Below are 17,626 nucleotides of genomic sequence, written 5' to 3'. Positions count from 1 at the left end.
ACAGGGGAAACAATATACACAGATGTATGGATTTGCAAACCTCTTCAAACACTTACTTGTTAAATGACCTTGAGCAAATTACTTAACTTCTTTAAGCCTTGGTTTCCACATCTGTAAAATTATAAGAAAAACAGAACTTGCCTCACAAGAGCTGGTGAGAGGATTAAATGAGGCACTTAATGCACATTAAGAGCCCAGTCAAGCAGTTTCAGTGGCGCAGCGGCTAAGTGCTAGGCTGCTAATCAAAAGGTTGGCAGTTTGAAACCACCAGCATACCTGGCGATCTGCTCCCAGAAGATTACAACCTAGAAAACCCTATGGGGCATGTCTTAGTCATCTAGTGCTGCTATAACAGAAATACCACAAGTGGAAGGCTTTAACAAAGACAAGTTTATTCTCTCACAGTCCAGTAGGCTACAAGTCCACATTCAGGGCATCAGCTCCAGGGGAATACTTTCTCTGTCTTCTCTGTCAGCTCTGGAGGAAGGTCCCTGTCATCAATCTTCCCTTGGTCTGGGAGCTTCTCTGCACAGGAACCTCAGGTCCAAAGGACACGCTCTGCTTCCAGTACTGCCTTCTTGGTGGTGTGAGGTTCCCCACTCTCTGCTTGCTTCCCTTTCCTTTCATCTCTCCTAAGACAAAAGGTGGTGGAGGCCGCACCCCAAGGAAGCTCCCTTTACACTGAATCAGGGATGTGACCTTAGTAAAGGTGTTACAATCCCACCCTAATCCTCTTTAACATAAAATTACAATCACAAAATGGAGAACAACCAAACAATACTGGGAATCATGGCCTAGCCAAATTGACACACGCATTTTTTGGGGGGACATAATCCAATCCATGACAGGGCAATTCTACTCTGTCACATGGGGTTGCTATGAGTAGAAAATCGGCCTCGCAGCACCTAACAAGAGCCTAGCAAGAGCCCTTGGAAAATGCTAGTTGTAGTGCTATGAATCTGAAAGTGGTATGCCAGTGCAATAAGCCCTACTTTGAAGTAAACAAGTACCAGTTGCTATCATGTTGATTCTGACTCATGGCAACCCCATGTGTGTCAGAGTAGAATTGCACTCCATAAGGTTTTCAATGGCTGACTTTTTGGAAGTAGATCAGGTCTTTCTTCCAAGGCACCTCTGGGTGGACTGGAACCTCTACCCTTTTGGTTAGTAGCTGAGCACGTTAACTGTTTGCACCACCTAGGGACTCCCTAATTGACCAAGGCAAAACCTTACGGTATTTGTGCAAAGGCCATGCCACCCAGTGAGTGCTCCCACCAAGGAACTAAGCAGATACTGAGGCAGGCCTATTCCTGGGAGACATGGGAATTCCTCTCTTGGCTCCCAGAACTACTCAGGGTCCTTGTCGGATCTTACTCAGGCTGCACAGCAGTGTCTGGGACGCTGCCTCAAAACCTGCCCTCCCTTTCTCACTTACTCAGGGCCAGACTTGAATCATAGTCTGACAGCACTCCCAGATTAACCTACTTCCTCCCCCATTTTCTCTCCCAAAAGCATTTGCCCTAACAAAATTCTTGCTTGTTTAATCCTGTCTTGACATCTGCCTCTCTGAAGACCCAGGATAACATACTTTCCCATGATTCTTTTTCAACAGTAGGCAACTTACACTTGTCCTGTGAGGTCTGGACAGAGTTTGCTCAGCTATTCACAAACGCCATTTTATCAGAACGTCCACAGTGAAGCAGTAGGTGAGAAACAGGAATAACACAACTCACTGTAGGCAAGGCCGGTGTGATCAGATGTAAGCAATTTGAATCTGGACTTTTTCAGGAAACCAGTTTTTGGTGTTTGATTAGGCAAAAGAAAAGGTTTTTAAGATATTAAAGGTATTAAGATAATAATCAAATAACTCAACTTCTCTAAGCCTCCATGTCCTAGGCTAGTACAAAGCTAGCACGTTAGACTTGGAAGGGACCTGGAAGACCATCAAGCTCTGTGTTTACCAGACTTCAGTTACACCCAGACCACACTTCATCATTTTTGCCGTACCCATGTACCACCTGAACTACATTATTTTCTGTAAATAAATTCAACCAACGAACAACCTGCTGCCATGGAGTCAATTCCGACTCATAGTAACCCTATAGGACAGAGTAAAACTGCCCATAGGGTTTCCAAGGCTATAATCTTTATGGAAGCAAACTGCCACATCTTTTTTCCACGGAGAGGCTGGTGGTTTCTGACCACAGATCTCTCAGTTAGCATGAATGCTTAACCACTGTACCACCAGGGATCTTTAAATAAATCCACTGTAATGTAAAATTTAAAATGCAAAGCTCATATAGGATGTTAATTTGAAAGTATCATTTATCATAAACAGAAACAATGTTATTAAATTCCAGTTAGATGCTGAAACCTGAAGAACGTGTAGAATCTGGGCCTGCTTTCTGTTAAAAGTATAGATTAACAAATGTTAAAGCATGTTAGCTAACACCAAAGACTTTCTAGAAACACTAAAAGAGAAGTGAAAAGGGAATAACTGTCTCACAATGTGATTTATTATTATTTAAGATTGGCTCTATGTGGTATCCCTAAATCACCTGGTACCATCGTGTTCTCTGAAAACATGGGGTTGGATGATCCCTTTCCACATTCTATAGTTTGAACATTCTGTAATTCAAAGTAAATAGTGTGTTTGTTAGATCATCATTATCCTGGGTTTCCAACAAGAATTTAGTACACCTAACTGGGCAGGGCGTGGGGGGATTCACTTATCTGAAATCATCTTAAGCAAAATTAAAGAAGTCCTGGTGGCACGATGGTTAGGTGCTTGGCTACTAAATGAAAGTTCAGGTGTTCGAACTCACAAGTGGCTCAACCCATCCGCCAATTTGCGAGAGAAAAGACCTGGTGATCTGCTCCCATAAAGATTACACAGTCACTAAGTAGGAAAAGGAGTCCTGGTGGCTTAGTAGTTAAGTGCTCAGCTGTTAACTGAAAGGTCGGTGGTTCAAATCCACCAGCTGTTCCAAGGAGGAGAGATGTGGCAGTCTGCTTCCATAAAGATTACAGCCTTGGAAACCCTATAGGGCAGTTCTACTCTGTCCTATAGGGTCACTGGGTTAGAATCCACTCTACGGCAACAGGTTTTTTTTGGGGGGGGGGTTTATGAGTCAGAACTAACTCAATAGCATAAAACAACTAAACAAAATTAAGAAACAAAGTAAATTTCTCTTTGGTGTCTTCTATCTCCTTTTCTCCTGCACCCCGATTCCTCACTCCCCATCTAAGTGCCCAGGCATTATTTTGCCTTCTCTGCTCAGAGATCTCTTGGGAGTAAGAATTACTCAGCCTCTGCTTCCCCTTACCCCACTGCTCCAACCTACTCTCTCATCCAACAATTAAAGCTGACTGAACTATTTCACACTATGAATGGCCCATAACTGGCCTCATGCTGTGACCATCTTAGAGTTTTGAAAGCTCATAAAGAAACATATTTTTTATGAAGTAATTTATCAAGGGACCTTTTCTTTTAGCCTTCCATCAAAGTTCACTACACAGGCCCCTTTATTTTTAAGCTCCATCATCTTGATGGGAACTCGACTCCCATTATTAATTCAGGGTATTTCTGGTATCCACTATTCTCATTTCTCCTATAAATACTTTCCTATACAGGTCATCTGTATTATATAGGGCCCAACTCAGTCTCAGTCCTGCTCCCCAGAGGCCTAAGTTTAAATTCCAGAAGCTGGGACAACATGGGGTCTGGATGTTTTACCAAACCTATGAGCTTTGAACTCTCGTTTTTATTGTGAGGGCTACATTTGGCCTGAGCGAAATACCCAGCCCCCAACCCTCAATGCATCAATCTGAAAATAATTAGCTTTCGTTTATTTTTAAAAGTAAATTACATTAACATAAATTGTATTGATTTAAGATTTTTCTAACTCAACCCTGGTAATGGGCTATTTCTAAAATAATAGATTAATAATATCTATTTAAGAAGTCTCTGACATCTTAAAATACCATTTATGTTTGTACTTGCCAGGGTTAAATAAACATATAAATAAATACCTCCAAAGCTGGAGGTGAACAGTGCAAAGATCAGCCTGTACTGCAGACCCGTTTGTTCTACGTGAACAAGGAAACGGCTCCATGAGTAATCCCTTCATTTCCGCACAAATATTCTTCTCCCCTCCCCCGCCCCCATGGTTAAAACGTAATTCAAACTAGAAGCCTAACTAAAAATCACGTAATCAGCCCTAAACTGCAACTCGCAGAGTCCCTGATTCTTATTAACCTCTCTCAACAGATAGGTGGCAGGGCGCTGTAGACAGGGCGCTGCAGACAGGACGAGCATTGGTCTAGAGTCAAGAAACCCGAATTTCTGAGTTCGGGAAAATAACCAAGGCTCCTTGGGCTTGCTTTCCGAAGCCTGGGATCCAAGATGGGGCGAAGCCAAGGGCTGATGGGGGGAGAGGGGGGCGGCGAGACAACTTAAGTAAAAGCGTCCCGACCCTCCAAGATCCCTTCCAACGCTATGGTGGAATCCATCCCACGGAAGAAATAATAATAAAAATCAAACCCGTTGCCGTCGAGTCAATTCCTACTCATAGCGACCCTAGCAATAATGACACATACAGCAAATAAACCTCTGTAAAACAAAAGTTTGCCAACAACATGCTTTCACACACAGACTATGTCCTTGAACCTCAAGAATGCAGAGTTTGGCAGGACACATGCTGCCCTCCGGGGTTCTGCAGATGCGGAAGGCAGCCTCTGCGTGGTTACGTGACCTGTGGAACATCCAACCTCGGGCTGCCAAGAGGGGCTCAGACAGGGTCCTTGGCCAGTAGCCTCTCCTCACCACCCCGACTCCATCCAGGCACGTCGGGTGAGCAGAGCTCTCGGACAGGGGTCCAGCGAGCGCTCGCTGTGGCTCCCACCCTTACCACACCCTCCATGCCCCTCAAAGGCCCGGGAGGGGCCAGGCGCCTTCTTCCGCACCGCTCGCGGAGGCCTTGGGGAAGCGCCTTAGGGGCGGTGCCGCGGCGAAGGGCGGACGCCAAACTTCCCCTCCGTCTCAAAAGCGGCCGCCGGGCAGCGGGCCCGGCTCCGCCCTTCCTCTGTCCGCCGAACGCCTCAGACCACACGTCCGGATCGCTGCGCTGCCCGCAGTCCCGGCCCAGGCTCGCACCGCCGCAATGGCGAAGCCTCTGACCGACCAGGAAAAGCGCCGGCAGATCAGCATCCGCGGCATCGTGGGCGTGGAGAATGTGGCCGAGCTGAAGAAGGGCTTCAACCGGCACTTGCACTTCACGTTGGTCAAGGACCGCAACGTGGCCACCCCCCGCGACTACTTCTTCGCGCTGGCGCACACGGTGCGCGACCACCTGGTGGGGCGCTGGATCCGCACGCAGCAGTACTACTACGAAAAGTGCCCCAAGGTACTGGGCGGGGCGGGGCGGGGCGGGGCGGGGTGGGGTCTCCTCGCCGGCCCCAGCGGAGCCGCCCCTTCCCTGGGGCCCCGAAGGTCCTTGACAGCCTCTATGGCACCGACCCGGAGCAGGGGTGGCAGGGCAGCCGGGCCCGAGGAATCCCACCGTGTCCCCTCTCCACCCCCTTCCTGCCCGGTTCGGCCAAAGCCTGGTATCTGGGGTGCATTCTTGCTCCACCACGGGGAGACGGTTACCCTGCATCCAGATGAAACGCATCTGGATGGTAAGTGGGCGGCCTGGGGGACAGATTCGCCACTCCGTCGACACCCCACTCATGTTTCCGCCGCGTTGCCCACCAGCACCCCACCCCACCCACTGCCCTGGCCAACCCGAGCAAAGGCCTCCCCACCTGCCCATTTATTTCCTCAAAAATTTTAGAGCATCTCCTCGCAGTATTTAAACGAGATAAAAGTCAGTGGTGGTAGCCGGGCACCATCTAGTTTTTCTGATCTCAGGGTAGATGAGGTTGTGACTCCTGCAGACTTGTTTCTTCTCTGAGCTTTTGGTTCTGACCAGGGTAACAATAGATTGTCCTGGATGGAATGGGTGAAAAATGTGGAGAACTCAAATTATTACTTAAAAAAAAAAAAAAGCCAGACAAACAGGAACAATAGAGAACAGAGGATGCCCTGGGACTATCACCCTGAGACACTCTTTAGATCTAGAACCCAGGCTATCCCCTGAGATCACCTTTTAGTGAAATAGGAGAGTGGCACACAAAATAAAGGATATTATCCATTAGATCGGTGCCCTACTTAAAAACCATCAGTATGAGACCAACAGGTCAATAATTACTCAGGAGCAAAGATGAGAAGATAAGGAGGCAGGGAAACTAGAGTACTGGAAAAGGAGCAAACAGAACACAAAGAGAATGTTGACGCATTGTGATAAATGTAACATGCCACTGAACAATTTTTGTGGAAATTGTCAAATGGGACCCTAACTTGCTGTGTAAAGTTTCACCAAAAACTCAATAAAGTATTATTTTTAAAAAAGGGGTAACGCAGCACCTCCTCTCCTGTATGCCAGGCACCATTCTCTAGGCCCTGTGCAAAACAAACAAAAGTCATGCCTTCTCAGAGCTTAAAATTTAGGGATGAGAGATGAATACAAAGTTTGTAGATGGTAATAAGAGCTAAAGTTTTTTTAGAAAAAAAAAGGCAAAAAAGAAGAATTGAGGGGTGCCTCATTGCCGGTAGAGACTTTGATGGGTTAGATTGAGAGCACAAGTGGATGACCCAGGAGTCCCTGGCTTCTCAAAGTGATGTCCTGAGTGTGGTGGAGACCACAGAGCTATGTTCCCCTTCCTGACCCTAGTTTCTGCAAGTAGGGTGTGGTGCTGCTGGGCTTCCTTCTCTCCTGCGGGATGGTGGACTAGGTCCAGGCAATGCTCTGGGCTCTGAGACCCACCCCGGGGCTGCTGAGGAAAGCAGTTCACAAATCACCCTGCTCCGCTGCGCTGGATGGGAATGGAGAGTTCCTTTGGGTACTTTTGGCAGCACAGAGGGACACCATCTGTGCCTGACCAGTCTGGGAAGGTGGGGGTCAGAGGGGTACACTGTGCAGAAAGTGAAGGTGAGAGGGCAGCTCTGGCAGCTAGAGTGTGGGTGGGTATGAGTCCATGTTGGGAGAGGAAACTGGAAAAGTTGATTGGAGGCCTCTTGGGAAGGGTGAAGGATTGGGATTTATTCTGGAGTCAGTGGGAAATACGTATAAACATGTATTTGGATTTTTAAAATACATAAAAGCATGAAGAACAAAAGAATGGTCCATAATCCCAGTATCCAAAGAACCCCTGTAGGAGTTTTAAAAGGAAGGAAAGAAAGTAAATTATTTTCATAGTAAGAAACTGCAGCTGTAACAAAGCTTTAAAATGGAAAGTAACTCTTCCTCCCCTGGAGGACTTGGCCTTTACTCAAAGTAACAAATGCTAAGCTATTTATGTATCCGTAAAAAACACTGTATATACATATATTTACTGAATCTTCTTTTTTGGGGGGGAGGGTGGTGGGCTACTAAGCACACTTAAGTCCACTGCTTTAAGCTGGAGAGTAAGATGATGAGCCATATTTTAGAACTAACCTCACCGCCCCCCACCCCCCCCACTTCCCTAGCATTTAGTTCCATAGAGCACATTCACCTTGTATGGTTCTCCTCCAGTGGCTTCTGTGATACTCTGTCGGTTTTCCTGGTTCTCTGGCTAACTTCTTCCCTGGCTCTCCTCTTAGCCTTGAGTGCACGTGTAAGCCAGGCATTCTGGTAGTGATGCCCTGGGGTACAACAGTGAAAGTGACTCATTCAACAACTGTTAATAACATGTCTACACCATGACAGTTGCTCGTCTAAGCAGGATGGTCCCTGCCCTCATGGAGCATAGAGCAAAGTTTATAAGTATGTCCCAAGCTCCTCTCCCACCCGCTGGTCTCTCTAGTAACCGTGCAGATGAATTCCAAGTCTGGATCTTGAGTCTGAATTATTTCTCAGACTCCACTCCTACATTTCCAAGTGCTTGGTGAACATACCTAGATCTCCTCTGGTTTCCTCAAACTCAGCATGTTCAAAATTCAAATCATCATCCCTCCCAATCCTGCCTTATCTTCTGTGTGCTTAACTTTAATAGCTTTGCCATCTGACAGTCACCCAGACACAAACTTTAGTCACACTTTGACTTACTCCTGTATTCCGCATTCAACAGGTTGCCAAATTCTGTTGATTTCTGCAGGTTCCCTGAAAATTACCCACTTTCCTAAATTCTCACTTCTCTGCCTAGTTAAGGCCCTTGCCACTGGTCTACTGCCATGACTTCTAGGTGATTACCTTGCTTCCCAGAAGTGGTAAAACCGGCAGGCTGGGGCAGAACATGACTGACAGCCATATTTTGTTTGGCCAGCAAGACATCATTAAGTAGTTCAGTTTTCAGAGGCTTTGGGCAGCACATGCACCCTCCAGTTCTTGGCCCAGCACTCGTCATTGTTGTATGTCACCTCCATTTCACTTTTATTTTCTCTGCTTCGTTCTGACAGCATTTGAGTTTGCAGTCCCATCTCATACTATGCATGATAGTCTGATTAAGCTTCCTAAAGCAACACATCTTGCCTTCTGCTCAGATAACATTGGCTCTCATTTCCTGTAGGGTTTAAGTCCACAGTTCTTAATCAGCATTTAAAGCTCTTCTCGGTCCAGCTGAACCAATCCTTCCCATCTTGTCTCCCATCACCCTCCTGTATCTACCCCGCCCTCTCACCAAACCAATTTGCTGCCCTCATCCATGCCCTGGACCTCCCCACTTCTGGGCCTCTGTTCATCATACTGGACTCTTTGTTTCCTTCCCTCCATGTTCTCTGTGCTCAACTCCTGACTGCTCTGTAAGTCTCAGTTTGGTTGCTACCTATTCCTTACATCTCCCCATAAGTACCCTGACCCTCTCTGCTTAATGCTAGGATGCAATAAAAAAAATTTTTAAATATTGGTTATTGTTATATCTTCTTTTTTAATCTTTATAAGCATTTTGAAAATCTCTATTTTTTGTATAGTATGCCTAAAACAGTTTAGTAGTACGTGCACATAATTTATAAGGTGTATTAGAGATGCTTCAATGTTTTACTACTGTCCCCCATGGCCGCAAGTCAATTCCAACTCATAGCGGCTCTATAGGACAGAGTAGAACTGTCCCATCAGGTTTCCAAGGAGAGGCTGGTGGATTCGAACTGCTAGCCTTTTGGTTAGCAGCCGAGCTCTTAACCACTGTGCCACCAGGGGCATGTAATGAACATTTGGAGACCACTGGCGAAGAGAATAGGGGAGATCTGTTTTTCAAGGTCCTAAATACTGCCAAATATAAGATGTGGTTTCTCCCCAAAAATTATCCCTGAGAAAATAGGAAATTGCCTTAAATCCAATCCTGTCATGTGATGAGGTGCTTTCTCAATTTATTTTGAGCAAGATTTTTTCAACTCAGAATGTCTTAAATCCAAGTCTGGATCTTTTAAATCACTAAGTGGGAAGCAAAGAAATATAGTCATTATTCCTGGAGGCGATGGGGATGACATCCCAATTGCAAGTGTTGGATATGTACTGTATTTTTAAACATGGTTTTTATAGATCACTTTAGAGAAAAAAAGCAATACATAGTGGTTACATTGTAGTGATCATGAAAATATCTGTCCTGGTAGCATGCAAATAAGTATTTGTGGCTTGAAATACTATTTTCTGTGACAGCCCTCATGGATTCATGTGCAAGACCGCCGGCGATGGGGGAGAGTGGGGCCATGTGCCTGTTTAATCTATGTCTGCCCCAGAAAAGTCAGCCTTTCCCAACTAGCACAAATGTATCAAATAGACTGGTGAAGTCCCAGATGACAGCTTTATAGACATTCAAAATGTGCCATGACTCAAACAACTTAGATGAAAATGAAGGTGATGTGCTCTGTAAAATAGTGTTAGACGGCCCACAAAGACACAAATCTTGATTATCCATGTGAAACTTAGAATTCAACTGTTTGATGAAATAAGAGTGAGAAAGTGAAATTTCTAAATTGACATTTTTATATAATATTTTATTTTAACTTATATGTGTAACTAATAAGTTAAATATTACAATAGGCATTTATTATATTCAACCATATTCATATCTTTTATATTTTGAAGTTGGCCAAAAGATTTTCATTTTGGCTCTTCTTATTAGGAAATAGGGGAGTCCCTTATGTATGAGGTGACTTTATATTAACACATTTTCAGATTTTTGTTTTGTTTCATTTCTGATGGTGAAGAAAAGGTGAAGAACTGGTATGGAGAGTAAGATATTGTAAAGGAGGATAAAGAAGTTAGTCACTGTATATTTTCTGAAAAATTAGTAAACTGCTTGTATACAAAAAGGTGTTAGGCGAGTCTGACCTTTGCACCTCTCACTTTTCATTCTGATAACATTTATTTGGCTTTTACCATGTCAAAGACAGTTTCTAATAGAGAAATTTCCTGTTTCATCAAAAACAAACATCAGTAAACTTTAAATTATATTTTTTATTTAGAAGGAACTGTTGCCAGTTCATAGACTTTCTAAAATAATTTTAATTCTAAAATAATCAAATGTAAAATTGTTTATAGTAATCAGTTAAGGAGGAATATTTTCTTACTATGGAGTGTATCTTGAAGGCGTTAATCTTTGTGTTGCTGGGATAACTTGGAATAGTCATAGCTAACCCACCTGACCGTTGCCCACAGAGATGCTCTGTAAATATTTTATGAGTGAATGGTAAGCTATGGCAGTCTGACTTCTGTCTCTCCAGAACAGATGCTTTATTCATGAGGTTCATGAACCAGAGGAAAAAGAACATGAAGTGGTGTAACACATTGAACCTAGCCTTGCTTTTTTTCTCCCTGGGGGTAAAAAATACAGAACTGTTGTGCCAAAAATAGGGTATAAGATAGTTTTCCCAAAGCCTGTTACCAGTAATACTTTTGTTTAGAAGATGGTAGCCCTTCACTTGAACTTATGCTAAAGAAGCCCTTACCTGTTTGTTTCTTACTGGTGACCTAACATAGGACCTTGTGTTTTATGTTGACAAGTGAAGTTGACTTCATAGAATACACATGACCTCTCTTTTTCTTTATTTCAGAGGGTTTATTACCTCTCTCTGGAATTTTACATGGGCCGAACATTACAGAACACCATGATCAACCTTGGCCTGCAGAATGCCTGTGATGAGGCCATTTACCAGGTACATTGTCCCCAGATTCCTCTTATCCTCTCTCTTGAGATTTCAGATTCACTTCAGTAACCTTGGGGGTATAGCAAAAAATGTTGAAAAACTGCATCTATAAACATGGCTATCACAAACTACCAGAAATATAAACTATTGATTATCTTTGGATTAAGAAAAATAACCAGAAAAAGAAGTTAGAGAACTGGTTATGCATCTTGAAAATTTTATTTTGCAATCAAAGGTTTTGATAGCTTTCCCCAGCAAATTACACTTTAGAAGTTTGCAGCTGAACAAGTCTTTGGAAGTACTTGAGTTTCCACTGTCAGAATCACAAGCAAAATTTTGTGTACCTATCTACTTTTTAAAAAATGATCAAAGTTTGACTGTTATTCACGGATCAAGGCAATATGTGAAAGTGACAAGCTTTTAAAATTCTGTTATACTTTCTCTAACGATTGCTCATGAGATGTAAAGTACACTTCCTCCTTAAAGGAGAAACCTGAAGTCTTAAAACTAATATACTAATGGAGTTTTTTTTTTTTTTTTTTTGCTTTGTTTTGTTTTTGTTTTATGAACATCTTCAACTGTTTCTTCCCTGAGCTTCAGGTGTCTCCATACCTAAAACAAATAGTCCTTAACCTTTTTGATGTGGTTGAAAAGAGGAATGTGTATTTGCAACAAAAAAAAAAATTCTAGATGAGAGAATGTTCATTCTGCTCCTTTTCCTTAGCATGGCATCGTCCCCTCAAGTGGACAGCTCTTTATCACTAAGGGATGATTTCATGTGGGTTAGGGTAGCATTTTCCTACGGAAGAACCATTGCAGTTCACCTCCACTTCCCTTTTCTTTGCTTCCCCTGACATCGGCTGTAAATAATATACCTGCCTTGGCATAGCATAACATATAACCAGGTGGGATGAAGTGATCCACATCTCCTTGCTCAAAGTTTATATCCTACTTTAGACTTACATTTTCAGAATTTAAAACATCCTGAAGGTTAGCATTAATGTTGATTTGCCCAAAGACCCCAGTAAACTCTAGTCACCAGGTAACAAATTTGAAATCCCCAACAACAGTGAAAAGAAGCAAAACCGTTTTTGAGCTCTTACAAAATGTAGTTATCAAGATTTGTCTGAGAATGCAACTTTTGGTGTAAGGAGATGAATGCAAATAGGTGGCTCCATGGAAACCAGAACATCAACCTCAAGCATAGTTACAGCTTATGTATATGTTTACAAATGCATTAATTATTTTTCCATCTTAATATCTAATGTCATGGATTGTATGACTTTCAGATAAGAACACATTTGTTTCACAACAGACCATCCTTTAGCCAAGCATGGGCTAGACTATCATCTAGTCAGCATAGGGCAGGTCACTTATCTAGCCATCAGTTTCCTCACTGTAAGATGTGAAATGCAAACAAAGTGATCTCCAGGGTTACAGAACCCTGATATGAGTTCACACTGTTGCTAGTGGACTCTAGCTGTGCAGTTCCCAAATACTTTAGGGTAGGAAGCTATCTCCAGGAGCCAATCTCATCCATCTCCAGGCTGCTGACACTCCCTGGGCTTCCCAAGAGAGAAGTAGAGACTTTCATCCCTGTCTAGCTGGACTACATGGCGGAGATTTCCCTGACTGCTGTCCATCTTTCATAGCAGTTACTCACTAACTGGTTTTGAGTTAACAACTGTTGACTCTCCTGAGTAAATATGTTGTGATAATAAGATGAACTTTAGTCCATCCAGAGAAGTTCAACCTCATACCTTTTGATAATTTTCAAAATCCTTTAGTCCAGTTAGTGTCAGCTTGGTACTGGACTATTTCTGGGGTTTTAACCCTACCATACAAAAAGTAATTTTAAAAAATAGCTAACATTTATTGAGGACTATTTGCCCAGGAATAGTTCTAAATGCTTTGTTTGTATAAGCTTATTTAATTCATACAACAGTCCTAAGTGAGGGAGGTACTGTTATCCTCTTCAGTTTTTAAATAAACAGAAGTGACGTATAGCAAGATTTCATAGCTTCACCAGGATTATAGAGCTAAAGAGCAATAGTCAGTAATGGACACTTAGTGCCCACACCCTTCACCATGCTACTGCTGCACCATCTCGTACCGTTTACATCTGCAGCAACCAGGATCTGCAGTGGGCACTTCCTGCCAGAACAAACTGTGAGGGACCTAGATTGAGAGTGCACAGATAAACCTGGACGCCTGACCCAGAGCTTTAGGAAATGACCGTTATCTGTGAAATGGGCTACAATTGAAACAGCATTCACCGTAGTTTTCCTTTGATCAACAGCTTGGATTGGATATGGAGGAGTTAGAAGAAATGGAAGAAGATGCTGGGCTTGGCAATGGTGGTCTTGGGAGGCTTGCTGGTAAGTGACATTGTCCGGCCAATTGATGCCCTCTCACATGCCCATGCTTAGAAGAACTAGATGACCTTCCTAGGAGGGGTGGGAGGTGTGACCTGGTTATAAATACGTATGTTCTTCAGTTCTCACCATGGTATGATCAATTCTAGACAAACTGTAGAGAAGGGAACTTGAACAAAAGGGACATTGCTTAAAACCCTTGGAGGCATTGCTTAAAACCCCAGAGTTAACCAGTTCCTTCCTGCGTACTTAGAAGTTTCCAAAGTGGCCCCTTTACTTCGCTGTTATTTGTTCACAGCTTCTCAGTTCGCATACTTGTATGATGTGACCCAAGTTGTTAACCATTATCTTACTGTCTTGTGCACTTCACAGTTTACTTTTTGATTGACTAGTGGGTAATGATACGCTTATTAATTTATTGGTATGATTTAGTTAATTAATGTCCCTTTTTTGTGTGTGGATGCAACTTGAGTTCTTTGCTTTATCCGGGTAATGATTTTCAGCAGATTAAGATTAATTTAATATCACCATTAAATTAAAAATATGTATCCCTATGAGCAAGCAATACCAGTTCTTGATATCTATCCTAGAGACACACTCAAACATGTACATAAGGAGACATATGAAAAAAATTATTACAGCATTGTTTGTAAAAGTAAAATACTAGAAATAACCTAAATGCCTCTCAATAGGGGAAATGGCTAAATAAGTGGTAGAACATCAATACCAAAAAAAAAAAAACCCATTGCCCTTGAGTCAGTTAGACTCACAGCAACCCTGTGAGACACAGTAGAGTTTCTAATGAGTGGCTGGTGGATTCGAACTGCCAACCTTTTCTTTAGCAGCTGAGCCCTTAACCACTGCACCACCAGGGCTCTGGAACATCCATATTACGAGTTAATGAGCATTAGTCTAAAGGGATAAAGTTTGTCTATCTATACTTCCCTGGATAGATCGCCAAGGGGGAAAAAATTTGCATTAAATTCACACGGTGTGATAGCATTTATGTTTTTTAAAAAAATGAAATTAGTTTCTATGCATATGTATATAAGTCAATCCGTAGAAAAAAGGTCTGGAATTTTAAATACCAAACTCTCCTAGGGAGGAGTGAGGAACTGGGGTAATGAGCAAAGGGTACGCTAGCCCCATCTGTAACGTTTTAATTTTTTACAAGGAGAAAGTATTAATGTATTCCATGTGAAATTTAAATTTAATAATAGTAATGGGTTACCATATATGTATGTATCAAACTGTACTCTATGAAAAGTAAATATCTATTTCCTCTCTTTTAGAACTGGTTCAAGAATTCTCTTAATTTTACACACACTTTCAAGTTACTAGAAATTCATTTGCATCTGTTTCATATTATTTTATCCTCACTAAGTTAATCACATTGTGCTTTACCATTGGCATTAGTAACGGAAAACACTGCCTTTGGGATAGTTGCCACCTTCTTGGGAACTCAGTCACCAGGCACTTCAATAGGTTTTCCATGGAGTTGTAAGACCAACAGAGCCAATGGAATGCACATATAAGAATGGAAACCAGCCTGCCTTTTTATGTAAAACCTTCGGTATTTGTTGGCTGCGTTAACCCCTATCTGTGCCTGACATTAATGACCTCGCTCCTTCAGTTGATTGCTAAGGTCAAAAAGTGACGGGGTGATTGAAGCTGAATAATTCTTTACCAGAAGAAAGAAACTAAGGAAGCTCTCTCAGCTGATCGAGTACCATGCCCACTTCTTAAAGTGCCTGAGCTCTGACATGCTTTGAAAAATGGTGGCCCTCTTAAAATAATTGCAAAGAAAGCAAGGGTCCTGGTGTCCAGGAAAGTCTACATTACCTGCACTCACTCTTGTTACTGACCTCATCTCTTACCTGACTGAAAAGGTTGGGAGCCCCTTCTGGTCAGGCTGTAAGGATAATATGAACAGGACCAAGGAAAAGCCAAACACCCACAGTTCAGAGAGCGGGAACTGGAGTTAGAGCCAGGCCCCATGGGCATTGGGATGAGAAGACTGTTAAGATGTTAAAATAACATGAAGGCCTTGGGCACTTGAGTTTGTGGATCTCTGTTCTAGAGCTTCACCATGCACCTGACTCAGTACCTCTCTCTATCTGATCCATAACTCCCGGTGTTGCTTTCAGTCTCAGATACCCCATAAATTCTCTTATTCAGATATTCCTCAGTTGAAATTTCAGAGAGGATGGCTCTAATTAGTGTAACTCCGCAGTTTGTGCCTGGCCACAAGGGAGATTCCTACCTAGCATGTCAATTGGTTGTTCCTGGTCAAGTGCTCAAGGAGCCCTAGATAAAGTGCTCAGCTGCTAACCAAAAGGTCAGCGGTTCAAAACCAGTAGCGGCTCCTCACGAGAAAGAAGTGGCAGTCTGCTTCCACAGAGATTTGCAGCCTTTGAAACCCTATGGGGTCACTAGGAGTCAGAATCAACTTGACAGCAGTGGGTTTGTCTTTTGGTTGGGTCAAGTACTTTGTCAATAATGCTTTTGGCTACAAGTAACAGAAAACCTAGCAAAAAACAGTCCAACCAACAAGGACATGTGTTACTACAGAACAATGGGCCCAGAATGGTTGGGCCATTCTCAGAGTAGTTTATTCAGCAGCACAACTGTGTCAGGACTCTAGCTCTCTTGACTCTTTTGGCTTTACCTGCATGGAAAAAAGATGGCGGCAGCAAGGCAAATCTTTCCCAGAGATCCCCTGCCCCCAGCAGACTTCTTAGCACCTGTCATTGGATAGAATGGCGTAGCGTGCCCATGGCAAAACCAGTCACTGGCAAAGGGAATAAAACTACTATAACTGGCTTAGAGGCTTAAACTAATAAAGGAAGATTCACTTCCTGGAGCATGGAAGAGGCCCTGCCTCCCTAAAGCATATGGCCACCTGATATGTGAGCAATGTTGGAATTCAGTAGCCAGGAAGAAAAGGGATCTGCCACAGATGTCCAGCTAGTCAGTTAGGTGGTGTAAGGGGATGGGTCACATGTACATTATTCTGTCCTATAGCTATCTTTTCAAGCAGGGGGCATGGAGCCAGCTTCCCTTAGAAAGGCAGTCTGGGTGGCAGGCACTGTAATCAACATGTCTAATGCAGGTCAGCTCCCTTATCTGTTCTCCAAAGAAGTACAGATTTCCTGGTCCCACACTCAGAGCTTCTGATTTATTAGATGTGCGTTGGAGTCTGGGAATCTGCATTTTTCACAAGCGACTCAGGAGATTTTGAAGGAGCTGGTACAGGGCTCAGACTGTAAACACTGTAAAATCCCTTCTTTCACTCCATCATTTTGACTTGCTTTCTTGAAGATCCCTAGTGATGTTTTAATCTTTAAATAATTTTCTCTTTCCTCATCTTCTTTAATATGAAGCATTTGTAACTGGTGACCTCCTCACAAGGTTTCCTGGACTTCTTGATTTTTCCCTAAGTCTCCGATGGCTTCTTCTCCATTTCTACCAGCTTTCATTTGTCCTCCTCCTTCCAGAATGGAAATATTCCAAAAACTGCTCTCATTTCTTCTCTATCCTCTCTGCATGGAAAGTGTCTAAAGTTTTCACTCCCTGACCTCTCTCCAGGATTTCAACTACATATTGCCAGTTATGTCCTGGGTATTGCTTTCCTTCCCCACTAAACTGCTTTCCTTCCTGATATACAGAAGTAGAAACAGAGAGATTTGAATTGTCCACTTATGTTTATAAGGAGCCCTGGTGGCACAGTGGGTAAGAGCTTGGCTGCTCACCAAAAGATTGGCAGTTCGAATCCACCAGCTGCTCCTCAGAAACCCTATGGGACGGTTCTACTCTGTCCTGTAGGGTCGCTATGACATGGAATCCACTCAATGGCAACGGGTTTGGTTTTTGTTTATGTTTATAAATGACTTAACCTGTCATTCTCCTTTATTGTTAGTAATTGTGTAAATTTGAGCAAAGTCTCTGGAGATCAATTTATTGGTAATGTATCAAGAGTCAAAATTTTTCAAATAATTTGGTCCACTAATTGCACTTCCAGGAGTTTATCATCATAATCAGGGATTATTGCATTATAATATTCATTGAAAAATAGTTTTTATAATAT

At 42.9% G+C, this 17,626-nt stretch overlaps 1 protein-coding gene across 1 annotated transcript in view; it reads left to right on the top strand.

Moving 5' to 3' along the window:
* The first annotated feature begins 5,077 nt into the window (after positions 1-5,077).
* PYGL (glycogen phosphorylase L) overlaps positions 5,078-17,626 on the top strand; it is a 54,142-nt gene continuing 41,593 nt past the window's right edge. The window contains exons 1-3 of the mRNA XM_004370855.1: positions 5,078-5,405; positions 11,072-11,173; positions 13,464-13,542. Coding sequence (XP_004370912.1) covers positions 5,163-5,405; positions 11,072-11,173; positions 13,464-13,542 — 424 coding nt within the window. The 5' untranslated portion in view covers positions 5,078-5,162. The remainder of the gene's footprint in view (positions 5,406-11,071; positions 11,174-13,463; positions 13,543-17,626) is intronic.

This window comes from Trichechus manatus, unplaced genomic scaffold (assembly GCF_000243295.1).
Source record: "Trichechus manatus latirostris isolate Lorelei unplaced genomic scaffold, TriManLat1.0 scaffold00010, whole genome shotgun sequence".
Classification (NCBI taxonomy): domain Eukaryota; kingdom Metazoa; phylum Chordata; class Mammalia; order Sirenia; family Trichechidae; genus Trichechus; species Trichechus manatus.
Note: the sequence above shows the minus strand (reverse complement) of the source record. Positions and strands in the feature narration are given on the sequence as shown.